The sequence below is a fragment of the Sinohyriopsis cumingii genome, chromosome 1, assembly GCF_028554795.1.
Source record: "Sinohyriopsis cumingii isolate HCF-2022 chromosome 1, ASM2855479v2, whole genome shotgun sequence".
NCBI lineage: Eukaryota > Metazoa > Mollusca > Bivalvia > Unionida > Unionidae > Sinohyriopsis > Sinohyriopsis cumingii.
In genome coordinates, this window is record NC_142961.1 from 129,066,808 (window position 1) to 129,084,388 (window position 17,581).

At 33.6% G+C, this 17,581-nt stretch overlaps 1 protein-coding gene across 2 annotated transcripts in view; it reads right to left on the minus strand.

The window, feature by feature from the left end:
• Positions 1–17,109, minus strand: part of LOC149807848 (uncharacterized) — a 97,227-nt gene extending 80,118 nt beyond the window's left edge. For both annotated transcript variants that reach the window (XM_089946876.1, XM_089946815.1), the window contains exons 1-2: positions 16,884–17,109; positions 8,133–8,330 (exon numbers count right to left, since the gene is read on the minus strand). In XM_089946876.1, coding sequence (XP_089803002.1) covers positions 8,133–8,330; positions 16,884–17,073 — 388 coding nt within the window. In that variant the 5' untranslated portion in view covers positions 17,074–17,109. The remainder of the gene's footprint in view (positions 1–8,132; positions 8,331–16,883) is intronic.
• Positions 17,110–17,581: the final 472 nt, after the last annotated feature.

A 17,581-nucleotide genomic window follows, 5' to 3' on the forward strand; every position in this document is an offset into this window, starting at 1 on the left:
TTTAAAGCTCTCAATTGTTTTCTTGTCAAACATTAATCTCATTTTGACTAAGTTGAGTTCTTTGTGTTTCAAAAGCCTTTGACAACTTAACTGGAAACCAATTTCGTAATCTTCAGTTGCAAGAAGTTTCTTTTTTATTAATTTCAGAAGCCAACCGAAGGTAATTCCAAAACTAAGTTCAAGAAGACTAAATTCTAAAGATTCTTGAACTGATTTTTTAATACCAAACAATAGTAAATAAACACCCTCGCCCACTTGTGATATGACCGAATAATATTTGTTAAAGTGTGATGAAATGTTTTAAAACCGTTTGACTTTCAGGATGATAGGGCAGATCATTTCAATTGATTCGTGTCTAATTCATGCATAATCTGTTGGAAAATGTCGACATAACGGGTTTTGTTTACAATTTGATCAGATTTAGCAGATTTGGTAAGACCAAATCGAATATAAAACATTGAAATGCTTCTGCAAACAATTCGGTTTAATATTCACCAAAAGGAATTGCCCCTGAAAATCTTGTAGACGCACACATTATGGTTAATATGTATTGGTTACCTGAATTTGTCTTTCGCAAGGGACCGACACAATCTAACATTATTCTACTAAATGGTTCGTCAAATGCAGGAGTAGGTTTCTGAATAACCTTAAGTGTCTTGTGATTTTGTGTTCATACCATTTGAAAAGCGCGTAAAGATCTACAGTATTTGCAAGCACCATTTTTATATTCAGTCAAGAAAAACATTCAAAGTCTTGTGATAAGTCTTATAAGGAATTCCATGGGCTATACTAACAAATACCTGTCCAAACAACTTAGGAATTACACTTTGATAGCTAACTAAGCACTTGTCAACAAAGGGTATCTCAGTACATCTTCATTTTTTTATAAGAACCAAATTTTCGCTCAAATAATAAACAGGTACATATGTGGCTCCGCTTTCGCTAATATCACTCTAAAGCAAACAAGAGATCTAAATATAGTTTCTTTTCGAAAGTAAATACTTGTCGTCTGTCATAATGATCAGATCAAAGACTAGGGGTTATTACAAGTGAATTACTCTCGTGAATACATTTTGGTTGATCGACATGAGAAGAAAAGTTGACCTCATTGAATCCCTATCATTAGATGTGTCATATAAATGAATAAGTTCCTGGTCATCTTCATTCTCAAGAGCTTTCAATGTTATATATCTAGTAACTGAATAAGATATGTGTATAGCATGGACTTCAGTTTCTAAAGACTAGAATTTATGATCCAATCAAGGTTTGTCAGTTACAATAGATTAACCACACTTTTATTTCCAGCTAGGTTAGTACCTAGTAATATATGAATTAAGGGTTAATGAGTAACGATTTCACATTTCCAACCGTAATGAATTCTTAGACTATGTCTGATGACAAATATACACAATGAAAAGGATCATTCAAAAGCAGCATTCTGCTCCTTGAATACGAATACTTTCAGTAGGACAAGTCAGTCTTAGAACAAGGAAATGTACCTGATAAGAAAAGACGCTGACCAGTTCCTGTGTCATTTAACATTTTAATATAAATATGATTGGCAGAATCACCCATGAGGTTCGTAGAACATTTCGACATTACTGGTTTATAATTTCCCGTAATAAAATCAAACTGCTATGTTTTGACATAACGCATATATTGCTTTCAATACTTGATGGCGGTCTTCACCTCTTAGAAATAAGGACATTTGGAGTAGACCTATTTTGATTCTGATGGTATTTTTCAGTCTGTAGCAATAATAATAACGGGCCATTTTTTTTACAATAAGTGGACGTAGATAGAGATACAGTTTTCAGATCAGTCTTATCAGAACCATGCTTCCTAAAGGTTGTTAGTGGCAGACTTACTGACAAAAGAGATTTCGGTAGTCATGGAAAACTAGTCAGATATACGATGTTACTTGTTAAAATGTTTCGACAGCTTGTTAGTCACAGTTGGTTCTAACTTTGATATGGATGTAATTCATTAATTCTTCAGTTGTTTGAGATTATGGTAATCTTGACCACATTTCATGGCTGTATGTCACCTTTCAAATACTTGCTAATTTTCTCTTGCAAATTTGAGGTGAGTTTGTCTGATTAATTTTGTTTAGTTCGTTTCTTATTAAACCTTAAGCTGTTCTAACTATTTTCCATTCTTGTATTTAACTTTGAATTGCATAACTTGCACGTAAGACCCAGAAAGAGACTTCATATTCTTTCTTTTCAAACAAATATTGAACCAAAATAATTGTTATTGCTTGCGTCGTCAAAGAAACCTTCTGGGAGAAATGCATCCTTTCCCAAGGATTGAACCCGTGCCTAGGTAGAAATTAAAACATAGATCTGCATTGTATATAACATTTCAAAAGCTGTTTGGTTTCACTAAAGATTTATATCAAATTATACATGGGATATAAAAATCCAAAAACAAATGAATTTCAATTTCAAAATCCAGTTTGTGTGAACATTTTTATAGCATATATTTTTCCTTATACGGGACCCAAAATTCTACCACAGCTCAATGGTCTTTAAATTAGTACTAGAAAAGAATGGGAATCAACAAGGCATGCAACTGAAAAGAAGCAGTCTAACTATATTGGTTCATTTCGTGTTAAACATAAAATCGTATCAGTTTCTAGTCTTATCCTTAGAGGAATCGTCATTTTAGGAAATCTTTACTACTCTTATGTATAATTGTGTGCAGCACATTTTAATCGTACTAGCAATACACGCTTACATTAAACAGCGAAATTGGATGCAATTTTAGGATATTTTGCCATTGGTTATCACCTATTGGAATAAGGATAATAACACTTTTCTAAGTGGAAGATAACGCACAACGTTCAGAACTTACATTAACGGTAGTTACAAGAATATGTCCAATTTCGATCAACGTACGTTACAAATTCAAGCGCGAAACATCCGATCCCGGAGGCTTTAATTAGATACTGTGTTTAAACCTTTGCAGTTTCTGCATACGATATGGGACAATTTAAGAAATGTTTATGTAAATTAGTCAGTATATCAATGTGTGAATAATTAAGTACCATTTCCTGATTGACGACTTTTATGATAATTAATCTTTCTTCGTTCGAAATTTCCTGTTACCTATCTGTTAAAACTAAATGAATTTAACGAAAGAAGGCATCATTTTCCTTATATAATTTCTGTCTGCTAAATTATAAAAAAGTTGATCAGTTTCTCCCTTTCTTTTCTCCGTTCTGCTTTGTATCAAACCAACACTCCATCCATTATTTTATTTACGATATCATCAGACTCCTTCTCTTTGTCCTCTACTTTTGGCAAAGTTGGCAGTCTGTTGTGCTCAAATTAAATAGCTATCTAATAGTTTCCAATATTGGGAATTAGGAAACGTCTATTTCTTTTGTCTCTCTGTGACGGACACATTTATCCCAAATTCTCTGCGTGTGGTCTTGGACACCTTCAAGGTATTTGTAGTGCTGAGTTGATCCTATTTGTTTATAGTTATAACAATTGATCATATGTGTTAATAAACTGGTATATAAATGTTGATAGAATATATTATTTGAATATATAACTAGATAAAAATTATAAATTGCGATATCGTGATAAAATATAGACATATATGTATTTACACACACACACATATATAGTTTTATATATATATATATATATATATATATATATATATATATATATATACATATAGATATAGATAGAGATAGAGATAGATAGAGATAAATAGAGATGGAGATAGATAGAGATAGATATAGATAGTGATAGAGATAGATAGAGATAGAGATAGATAGAGATAGAGATAGACAGAGATAGAGATAGAGATAGAGATAGAGATATAGATAGAGATAGAGATATGGATAGAGATAGAGATATAGATATATATAGATATATTTATATAGATATATAGATATAGATATATAGATATAGATATATATATTGATATATATATATAGATATGTATATATATATATATATATATATATATATATATATATATATATATATATATATATATATATATATTATATAAACGTACTATGTTCAAAACTACCAAAATATTACATGTCACTAGATGTTGGCTTCACACGTTAATGTTTCTTTCTCAATTCTTTTAATGGCATTATGATCTGAGCTGCTTCTAAACTGTTCAATATGTATCATATCCTTTCCGTTTCATTTGTGGTTGCATTTAATCTTTCTGCAACCTTTGAAAAAGATATGCATTTAATTGCAACAATTTGTAGCGCTTCTTATGATGCAACAAATAGCCGGGGCAAATTCTGAGTCAAATTTCAGATACAAAATCTTTCAGAAATATGTTTTACTGTAAATCATACTCAATAATGTCAAACGAATAACGTAATCAATTTCCTGACTAGCAAGATCTCGGAAAAACGAATGAGTAACAACAAAACCCAACTTCGCCGAAACAATCCAATTCAACAAGAAATTCTCCTGCCACTACAACTCACTTCAGCAATCGGGCGTGTAGCTAAAGATACTATCAAATGAATACAACCCTTGGTGAACCAATATTGAATACACACGTAAGTAAATATACTATCTCCTAAAATGAAGAGATCACTGCACATAGTGCGGCGGAAATTAAAACTACAGTTTTCCCTTTCAAGATCGATATCGACATAGTATTTTCTTACTTCTATGTGTTAACACTTGCTTGTAGATACCATGTTATCCAGGATTTATCTTTTGTTTTTGTTCAGTACTTATGTTGCGAATGTATTTCAGCACTCGATGAACATATTCCCCTTGAATCTTCGGGAACCTGTTTAGTAATTGGTTATTAATAAATCTTTGTATCCATATATTTTGTTGTGAATATTACTTTTCTTTTTCTTGTGTGCTTGCGTTTTATCTTTGATTGTGATTTGTGAGTTATTATCGACCTGATTGTTATTATGACTGCGAGTGCTAAAAAGGATGTTTGAATTGGATTTCAAGGTATAACCTTGCTTAGGCGTCATAGAACTTTCGATGAATTTTCCAGAAATGTAAAATATGTATTTTGCCAAGTGGGTTTGTAAAAAAAGGGTAAGTTAAAGAAATTATGTATTCATGTTTAATATCAATCTTTGAGATTCCGTGATGAAAGCTCCAAGTTGTGTTCAGACATGAGTTATTCATTGGAAATACAAAATGTTCATTGAGTCTGGATTAAAGCTTTACCTTGTACTTACTGAGAACTCATTCATTGACATTCTAGATTGTATCGTTGTGCAATACTAAAACATTCAAGACAATTTGTTTATTAGGATATATAAGAATATTATTACATGGAAGAGCCGACGATTATTTGTAGATCAGCATGTTTAATGGATATTAGTGATTCGTATTTTCTGGAAAGCTGAAGCAATTTATTTTTTTCCAAGGCATCTAACTGCTGACGATGCAGACTTGACATCAGATACGGAAGATAGACTACAGCATATGGTATGACAACTATCCCACGCCTGTAACGAGTTTGGACTGAACATCGATTTGAATAAAACGTCATGACCCTGGACGCAGACTCCAGTCCCTCTGTCAGCATCGATGAGTACAACTTGGTAGTTGTTAAGAACTTCACATACCTCGGCTCCACCATCTCCAGTTCACTCTCCATTGATTCTGAGCGGAAGAATTGAAAAGGCAGCAGCAGTGATGGCAAGACTGAACCAGATGGTTTGGAACAACTTCAACACCACTGTGAGGACCAAACTACACGTCCACCATGCCTGCGTGCTTAGCACAGTCCTCTATAGCATCGATAGATGAACCACATATGCGATCAACGATAAAATACTCAACAGCTTCCACCTGAGATTCCTGCGGCGCATTCTGCACATCCAGTGACTGGGCAAAGTTTCTGGAAAGTGCCAACATGAACATCATGTTTTCAATTCTCCGGGAGCGGCTCCTTCGCTGTCTGGGCCACGTCAAGAAAATGGACACAGGCCGCATTCCCAAGGACCCGATATACGTGAAGCTAGCTTAATTCGCACGACCGACTGGTCGTCCACGTCTGAGTTACAAAGATGTATTCAAGAAGGACATAAAGATGGCCGACATCAATATCAATGACTGGGAGAGCTGTGTAACGACAGTTCCACCTGGCGCCTAGCTGACAGACAGAGCGTTCACAAAGCCGAGGAAGACAGGAACACATAGCATGCTGAAAAGGGAGCCATTACGAAGGCGAAACAACAACTTTTTCTGAAGCTACACTATCGTCTCCAGTAGACGAACGAATGCCAAGGAACGTTTTGTGATAGGATTTAACTTAAAGATCGCCACTTTAGATAACATTCTAAACAGGTTGTTGATTTCACTAAAGAGTTCTAAAGTGTGAAGCAATACATGGAACCTAGAACATTCCAAAAGAAAATGCATCAAAATTTCGAAGGCAACGTTTTCAGAAATATCTTAGCGATATTCTTATCCTTTTATGTGTGCGCGATTATCTGGCCGTGGTAGTATGCGTGCTGGAACGTGCAGGCAGGCGATAGTTGTCTTATCTCGCATTCAGAGGTCCTAGGTTCGATACCAAGCAGAAACCCAATATGGAGCGAATTATTGATATGCTTGTTTAGCGGTAAGGTTGGAATAGTCCTAGTACTATTAGTGGTAATTAATGTCCTTACATTCGTCAACCATAGGGATCTTAATATACATCCTCGTAATAAAATATATATATTTATAAGTATATAGTCTTTAGAGTAATTCTCCTTAGGCCAGTGCTTGGAGTAATGCTACATTACTCCCTTATATAGATATAACCTAACTTTGCCAGTGCCAAGGTATCTTAGGACATACGATATATATATATCTAAAGTTTCGAGAGTGTCTGCACGTTCTAGTACCGTATATGAACGGCAACCGAAACATCATTTTTTGGTGATGTGGAGGTGGCCGTGGTAGTATGCGTGCTGGAACGTGCAGGCAGGCGATACTTGTCTTATCTCGCATTCAGAGGTCCTAGGTTCGATACCAAGCAAAAACCCAATATGGAGCGAATTATTGATATGCTTGTTTAGCGGTAAGGTTGGAATAGTCCTAGTACTATTAGTGGTAATTAATGTCCTTACATTCGTCAACCATAGGGATCTTAATATACATCCTCGTAATAAAATATATATATTTATAAGTATATAGTCTTTAGAGTAATTCTCCTTAGGCCAGTGCTTGGAGTAATGCTACATTACTCCCTTATATAGATATAACCTAACTTTGCCAGTGCCAAGGTATCTTAGGACATACGATATATATATATCTAAAGTTTCGAGAGTGTCTGCACGTTCTAGTACCGTATATGAACGGCAACCGAAACATCATTTTTTGGTGATGTGGAGGTGGCCGTGGTAGTATGCGTGCTGGAACGTGCAGGCAGGCGATAGTTGTCTTATCTCGCATTCAGAGGTCCTAGGTTCGATACCAAGCAGAAACCCAATATGGAGCGAATTATTGATATGCTTGTTTAGCGGTAAGGTTGGAATAGTCCTAGTACTATTAGTGGTAATTAATGTCCTTACATTCGTCAACCATAGGGATCTTAATATACATCCTCGTAATAAAATATATATATTTATAAGTATATAGTCTTTAGAGTAATTCTCCTTAGGCCAGTGCTTGGAGTAATGCTACATTACTCCCTTATATAGATAAAACCAATTATAACAATATATATTGAACAAGGTCAAGTCCAAATACAATGATTCATTACACTGGCCTGTAATGAAACATAAAAAAAAAATTAAAACCAACTAGCAATCAAAGCAAATCAAATATGCATAACACTGAATATATATGCAATGATGTACAACAAAGCATAATAGCTGTAAGACGTCTAGGATACACGGCAGGTTATACATATGAATGTAACTTATAAGGTAAACGTTTTGATTAATTTATTACAGAAATACATTTATACCTAAAATTGTTATATTATTGTGAAGCCGATGCCTGCGTCTCATTGAAAATTAAGGTATGACAATAAGACAAAGTACTTTTTGGAGTGACAACACAACAGCACGAAACTAACAACAAAATTAGATCGAAAAAGACATTTGCCTATATATGCGTGTTTGCGGGTTAAGTTATCAGAGATTTTATATTTTAAAATTCATATCTTACCTACAAACACTTCAACTTCACATAAACATATGAAAACATCTTTCGTTCCTGAATGATCAACTCGTATTCCCTTGAATATTTTATTGGAGTTAGGTGTGAATGTAAACAGTTCTCTACTATCCAGAGTAGCGAGGACTTCGTAAGAATCATTTTCTAGCTTCCCTGATACCGTTGATCCTACATTATGGTCTGTGAAACCTGTAATATAAAATACGGTTTTCAGAATCGATAGCTGTATATAAAAACAGCTAAGTATAACAAATATAGTCCGATTTGCTCTTTTACCTATCTCTCATTGACCATCACATAAATGCGATAGAATAACCAATAATTCGTTTTGTTGACGGATATGTCAGTTTGGCACATAGTCAAAGATGCTTATTGTAATTATTGGTTTTCACTAAACTTGATCTAATATTGCTGTAGTCTACTTTTATGAAATAATAGTGGGACAGGCAAAACTTGGAATTGACAAAAAAAAACCGATATATATATATATATATATATATATATATATATATATATATATATATATATATATATTTGACCAAAAATGTTAGATTCATAGATAGATATATAGAAAGATAGATGCATAGATGCATACATACATACATACATACATACATACATTAATAAAGAGCACATAAGAAAGTTGCATGTCTGCCAGCTGTTCACAAATCTTGTTATATTCCAACAACGTACATCACACAAAATGTACATTAATGAGCCAAAATCTTTTATTTGTTGTCAGCGAATTCAACCAACTACAAGAAAGGTTTTATGATCGAAATTTGATTAACAACTTTGCCTGCATTCACTCACTTTTTTGGTTTATAATGTGTAATTGTATATAAATTAGTGGACATAAAGTATAATTATTTCACATTCAGCTATCTGGATGTTAATGAAATATGGAATATCCCTAAATAAAATTTTAAATTGGTCTAACTTCTAAGAATACATCAACTTTCCTTTTCGTAGTGGTCTATTAAGGTCTATGACAGTTAATGTACCAGAGTGAAAGTAGATGATACAGTTATAACCTATTCAAACAGTCTTTTCAGTATAGACTTATAATCGTTATACAACATAACAACAACGTACGTGGTAAAGTCTTAGAATATTTAGTATTTTAAAATGTATTATCGAAATTTTACGTCTTAATCAACTTTTATAAATATAAAAATAATCGTGCACCGATCCACACATATATGTACCTTATTTGGCTATATGGCATGAATAATACTAAAAGTAACTGCTCTGTTTCTCATAACATAGTATTGAATTGACTCTACTTTGGTTCAGACATTGATATCAAGCATCGGGCACTATGCGTTTGGCTATTTCCGTTAATTGTACATTCCTGGTGTAATATGCACATTTGTTTTGTTTGGCCTTTATTACGGACCTACATATTTTGCTAAAATTACAGATTTACTTATAAGTATAGCATACTGTATGGCATATGCTGAAACTTTAAAACTGCTAAAAGTTCTTAAAACGTTTACGTGGGCTGCAGGCAACAAAATATACCATTTCTTGGAAGTTCTGAAGCCTTTTTTAATTATTTAGGATGCACTATTGTTTCTATATACTCCGATCTAGAAATTATAATTTTATATATATTGTAAGTCATGTGTGTGAAAAATGTAAACAGTGATAAACAATAAATACTGTATAATAATAACCCAGATAAAAACAATCCGAAGATGAAAATGTATTATTCCACGAAACTCGAACAAAATTTTATTGTGGCTTAATGGTTCATTGGAACTCTTAGGAAAGAAAGTTTGAAATATCTCACAGAATATTGAAGCAGAACATTGATAGACAAGCTTAACAATAGCTTCAGTATGTCTTGGTACATATCGATAGGCAGGATACTTGTTAAAGATATTTGTCCCCAAATATCTATCAAGCAAGTGTTAGTCTATTATGGTAAAAGATAACAGATACCTGTGAAACTCATATATATAAAATGGTGTGAAAGTTAGATTCTCAAATAGCGCATCTGTTTTATTTTCATTGGGATATCTTCTTAATATTATGGAATAAATATCTACCGTGTTACAAGAGATTTGTATGTAAATACTGTTCATTGGTTGGAAGAATTGAATATAAATTATTGCGAAATTATTTTAAGAGAAAACATTTGACGAAACAACACAATGATCAGCCACATTACGTCTTAGTTACATGGAAAGACTTTGAGGATTTATTGTATGTATTTAGTCTTTTAATTACATCTTCCCTGTAATACTTGGAATATATCAAATAGTTTGTTTGAAATGTGAAATGAAAAAAGCAGATAATGAACACAAACACACTATTACAAATTGATTAATGGGAAATAATGCACAACCGTATTAACGCAGGATTTAAATATGTTTCTCCCTTGCTTGGGTCGGTATTCCAGGCATGAATATCGTCTGTATTCATTTATTACAACAGTACTATATCAATATAATGTTATCAGTTTAATATTGAAAATCTCAATAATGTGTGAAATAATGTGTGCAAAATAATAGCTGATATCAGGACAATGAAAAATAACAAGGCAGCAAATAAGGTAATTTGCATAAATATCACATTCCGATCCCTATTAATAAATTAACAGGTTTTGCGCATGCGCTCACTCTACCATGTGTCCTATATGATCCATTCTTTGCTCTTAGCAAAGTTCCATTAGCATAGTGTGTCTATAAACATAGTTTGAAAGCAAACTGACTCCTCAAAATCAAAATCTTACTTATAGGTGTATCCATATCACCCATAACTCTTACCTGTTAAGGGAAAATCTAGATATAAACGATGTGTGGGTGGTTCGGTTGTGACACAAGTGGCACAACCCATGTGGATCGCGTAAGTTTCGATAGTAATATGCTGACTGGTGACATTTCCAACACCATCCACATCTCTTGCATTGACAAATGAATAGTATGGCGTAACAAAACGCTATAAAAACATATATGAATATTTCCTGCATATCTCATACGATTCAATGTAAATGTTGTAGAGCGTTGATTATTCTGACGTGGGACACAAGAAACTATATTTGACAAATGGATATTGAAATACATCACTATAAAAGCTCTTAACATTTATTATCAACCCACACCGACAAAACGACACCAATCACGAGCAGATATATCTTGTTATGGATATTTAATTTAAGTGCTTGTTTGTAAGCTTTAATTTGTTTTATTCCATTACATGTTAATCTAATGTAACATTATATGCTGGACTTGACCATTTCCAAAACTGAGTTTATTTCTGCTTGACCTGGCTGACTTTTTAAATTCTCATTTTATGTCAACAATTAATATATAGCTAAATTATTCTGTATGTTAACGAGCTTAATATCAAAATTATTATTAACAGAAGAAGTAAATATATTTTGGGGGTCAGGGATTTGAATATTCCTAAGTGAATTTCACAGGATATGGTTTTGATGTTTGGAAACATCAGGATCATTCTGAAGGTCATTTCCCATTAGGCAATTTAAAAAAAAAATGCTAATTGTGACCTGATGTCAAGTAGAGAACTATATATCATTTTAATGGTGAGGACCTGATCATTCGTGATTTAACATCTAGAACTTTTAAATTGTATTATACGTTGTGACTAGGAGTTTTGGGCTGGATTTTTTTTTCTTCACATTCTTGAATTCAAGTGATTATTTTCTCTCGGAATACAAAAGTGATCTGAAGAAATTCATGGATACATTCATTCATTGGAATTTATAGCGAATTCAAACCTGGAATTATATTACTGTGATTCAACAAAAGACTGCTGACACATCAGCACTCCATAAGTTACCACATATACGTGATCCACTTAATTTTGGAGATTATTTCTGAACTTTTACTGATTCTTCTTCAGGACCTTAAATTACTAGACTTAAGTCTGTTATTCTTGGATTACTTGTGGATTTTATTCGCAATACCGTAGGTTGTTTTTTCTCATTTTCACTTTGTATTCTGGGAAAATAAATGCATTTTTCAAATTTTGCAAAGCTTATTGTCTTTCACTCTTCTCTGTTACTTATTTTTAGAGCAGAGACTCAAAATAATCTAAAACCTTTTAAGTGCTTATTTAGAAGAATGGAATTATATAATCATTTGTATCATTGTAGTATATAATTTATGTGCGGTTGAGATGTCATCGTACCCCATATCATATTATAATATTTTAGATATTTGCTAGGGTTATCCGTCTACAATTAGTATTATATTGATTATCGTATGAAACTTTCAACACAGAATAAGATAACCAGCTTCTTCAGTCAATAATTATGTCAGTTCAGGACTCTAACTCGAGTTCATTGCTAACATCTATATTATGTTCCCTTTCTTGCTCTATAAGTGTACGTTTGAGACACACATACACACCCACACACACACAAAGGCACACACACACACACAATGATTAATTCGCATTCATGATAACTATCGTCGATGTCGCATACGAGCTGTTTGGTCCAGGGTTTCTGGTACTGCTAACCATTGTTCTAGTTTACTGTTAATGTATTTGTATTGAAGTAGAAGTTAAGGTTAATATGTATTTAAATGATACGTTTGTAATAAATACGTGTTAAAGGTATATAATTAGTATGGTTCATTGTCTGTATATACATATTTATTATTCATGTTTATTCAATTTTATGTCGGAAGTTTGTTTTATTATTGGCTGCTGGTTCGACAGTGTAGCTAGATAAATGGGCAATGCGAATGGCAGCATAGACCCATATTTGGCAACATGGTGACATTGATTAATGATTAAGCAATGTAAAAAAAACCTTTGTCTGGACACAGGTAATTATGCAATAGAGTTTTATCAACATCGAATGGGTTTGACCCAGTGGTTCAAATGAGCATAACCAAAGCTGTCAAAGGTTGACTAACTGGCTAAGGTAGGAGCGACGGTTTCAAATCCATATTTACCAACAGACAGAATCACGTCAGTTGGTTAGGTAGTTCCAATCCATTCCTATGGCTGTTATCGCTGGTATCCAATATAAAACATTCAAAACGCTTTTAGTTTTACAATTAGCAAAAGCAAGTAAAATTTCGTCGTCAGGTTTACGTCATTAACGTCCTCGAAAGTGGTGATAATAGTACGTGTGAATCACTTTGAATTCGTTCCAAGGAGGTGGTGCGTAATAGCGCATAATGGCAGTATTGTTTCATGGATAACGTTTCCCTGAAATTCACTCAAAACTATTATGTGTCGATATTTGCTGTCAGAGTCACAATTAAGTGCAAAATATTCAATGCATATTGCAACTGACATAATTATCAGCCACTCTGTGCATCACTGGTTTGCTATTTAGCATATTGTATAATTTTTGTAGCTTGCTTCAAAGCATCAATATCAATGGCAAGTCACGATGGAGCAGGCATGACCAAGACCTATGGAGGGCTGGTTCCACCTGACAATCCTTTAGTATTGGCGCAGATCTCAACAGTAGCTGACACCGACATGAAGTACAAGCCACTGGCTAAAAGAGGGCATGCAGGAAATTAGGGTGTACCTGTACCAGTTCAAATTGGGATGGAGCAAATAAATACAAAGTAAAGGTATATGGAACACCAGAGTGTTTATGAGCATCGTACATCAACTTCATCTCAACTAGGGCCAACTGAGCTTATCATGCAGGATGGACAAATCTCGAACATAACTCCCTCGTCTGAGGCGCATTTTGTATTACGATTAGAGCGTGATATTTTGCATAAAGACATCAGCAATAACATTTTATTTATTGTACACAGCCATATCACTAGAATTACCAGTCATTAATCCATGTATTTTGTCCCATTAAAATAATTGGCTACTACAGTACTACAAAAATACACTACCCTATCCCCAAGTCGCCCCAAAAACCCGAAAGCAGTGATCAACACGACAAGCTATTACTAATTGTGTTAATCAATTTACCGCTACTTGCGATTCTTGGCTAACAATTTGTCGGCTGTGCTGAAGGTCTTGCCTTTGCTAGGAAGAAAGCTGCTAGTTTACAGTTGTGTGTCGGATTAAAAATTTCTTACCCCATCCGAGCCAGTTAAAATTTCACATCCTCAAAGAAGAAATATAAATTACTCTATATCCAGAATAAGGAGAGACAATTTGCACGAAACATCCCTGCACTCATAGTTTGAATTTACGGTGTGAGAACATATAATGATGATGGTATTGACTAAACTGATAGCACTGTCTTGGACCAAAATAAACTCAGCAATCATTGATGCACCTGTATGCAAATGTCCTTGAAATATCAACTCTGAAATCAGAAACAATGTGTCTAAATAACAGTTCCTGGGGAGTGTCTTCCCGCAATGGTAATAACTATTGGACATCCAGCCTTTAAAAAAGTTCAAAATGTTATGTGCGTAAATGATCTATTTGTTGAACTACCACACTATGTGGGAGAGTTATATTAGGTCAAAACTTCGGATATTCCTTCACAAACGAGACACGTTTAGTGACGTGTGATAGTAAATGCAGACAAATGAAGCAGACTAATTGATACCAGTTAAGTCCAATCGTTTTTCGTCATTCATTAGTCAAACACACGGTTATAGCAACTATTTTTACAAATGCACCTATAGTATATGCATTGTAAAACTTCGGGCAAATAACATGTTGGAGAAGAGTGTAGACACCTAGGAGGACATTTGCTAATATTGTCGTACGTACTCCATTGAAATATTTATTTCCTTAAGTTTGTTATACATGTGTGCATGTAGTTTGTATTGCCTCATGAGGATTAGAATCAGAATGAATATTAATGGATGAGAGCATATCAGGGCGTTCTTTATAAAACGATTTGCAGGTGAAACAATATTCATGTGTAATGTAAATTCCATCACATCCAGGATGAAACAAAATTCTTAAATTATATATAGAAACGTTTGACGATTGCTTCTACTGTACTTTGTACAAAGTCATGTATTCTACAGTTAAATTCTAGTGTGCCTGAGAGTTAATAATAAGGTACCTTAATATCACTGTAATTATGAAAACACTAACATTTAATTTGATTGGTTTACATCAGAAACAGTACTCCAACTGCGAGGACATGAGAGACAAGGTGAGGAATTTATACCAAAGATAATTTAGAGTAACATTTTAATGTTGTATGGCAATGAATGTCAGACACAAATAATTAGGTTGCTTTATTAATTAATCTATAGCGATTGGCCTAAGCGTATGTCGTCATCAGTCTAAGCATTATCTGTGTGGTACCGATTGAAGGATTCTATTAATATTTACTTAGTCTGAACAGTCATATCAGCTGCAATCTGGATTACGCCTCACTCGCGTGACATACATTTGCTTACAGTTGTCCAATATTACACTCACATCCACTATGCAGGTGGTACATATTAATTACTTTACTTGAATGCACAGTTCAAGCTTATTTACTTTACACATTATACCTATTATTTGCCAGACCTTATACCCTGATGAGAATCTGTGCTTTTTGGTGTGTATCATATTTAGTAAAAATCAAATTTACATGACCGTGTTTATATCTTCTGTAATTTAGCGATTCAGTTCGAATAATAGGTGTAGTGATGTTTACATTTCTTGAGATTTAATCAAATATATACGAAGTTGTCACAGTGTACAATAATTATTATAATGTCAATAACAATGAAAGGACATAATGATCTATTGTAATATTCCAAGTACTTCGAATAAAAAATAGTATTTGGCGCATTATGTATGAAAACTAAGACAAAAAACCGACACTAAAATAACAAATACAATTTTCAGTTGACGAAACGAAACGATTCCTTTACATTAGATATAGTACTCCAATTGCGAAGTCGTGAGAGACATGGTGATCAGTTTATATCAAAGATAATTTAGAGTAACATTTAATTTTTGTATGGCAATGAATGTCAGACACTTACATAATTCGGTTGCTTTATTAAATTATCTACAGCGATTGTCCTAAGCGTATGTCGTCATCAGTCTAAGCATGATATGTGTGCTATAGAGTGAAGGATTATACTAATATTAACTTAGTCTGAACAGCCCTAGCAGCAACAATCTGGAGTATGCCTCACTCGCGTGACATACATTTGCTAACAGTTGTCCAATATTACACTCAGATCTACTACGCTGGTGGTAAAGATTAATTACCTAACTTGAATTGCAGGTGGTAGCGATGAATTACCTTACTTGAAAGCACAGTTCAAGATCATGTACTTTACACGTTATACCTATTATTTTCCAGACCTTATACTTTGATGAGAATCTGTGTTTTTTGGTGTGTATCATATTTAATAAAAATCAATTTTACATGACCGTGTTTATATATTCTGTAATTGAGCGATTAAGTTCGAATAATAGGTGTAGTGATGTTTACATTTCCTGAGATTTAATCAAATATATACGAGTCTGTCACAGTGTACAATTCTTGTACATGTCAATAACAAAGAAAGGACATTACGATCAAGTGTACTATTCCAAGTAGTCCGAATACAAAACAGTATTGGGCGAATTATGTATTAAAACTAAGACAAACATAGCGACAGTAAAATAATAAATACAGTTTTCAGTTCACGATATGTTTTAATACTACTATATTGATTTGGAAACGTTTCCTGCAGCATACTGCCAATACGATAAAACGACACATAAATCACCGCATATATATTCTGGCGTCAATCATGTCTTCACTAAATGAAATAATATATCATAATTACTGAAAATGAACACACGCTAATTAATTTTACCTACCATCTGATCTCTGGTAAATGTTGATTCGAGTGATAGAGTAAATACCTTCAAGATCTACTTCCCACCATGCACTGCTGTGACCTGCATCTGTGTTGCTACAGCTATTGTTTTTAAAGTTCGTTTCCTTTTTGCCGTCCACAGCCAAAGATGCGGAGTAACTAAAATTTTCCGTATCACCCCAGATTGCCATACCTATCTATGACGACGATTGCCTTGCTGGTTTTCCTAACGCAACATTGACTGCAAAGGAACATAATGTTGATTTGGAACAATATATGCAAAGCCTTCTCTTCCAAGTAGTGTCTGAAAATCCAGCATATAATATTTGTTTAGCATATTGTGTTATTGTTATATCATACTTAAATTTCCATGTAACGGATTTAAACTGGTTATAAAACTGATAATAGTACAGATATGGAAGCTGGAAAGTTCTTCAAAAGAGTAAGCTATGCATAAAACATAATTTGTTATAATCAGTATTGTTCTTTTGAAGACCTGTCCCCTGCAAAATGCATTAATCTTCATGGTGTTCTTTTTTAATATCGATGTTTGTGAACAATATTAGTTATTTTCTCCTTTAAGGTTTCTTAAAACAATTAACAAAGTGTGTAAACTACATCTCTAATATATTAATTTACCAATGCAAAGTAGTCTTAATTGCTGTATAGGTTAAATGAGCATTGGAAATCTGTTAAAGC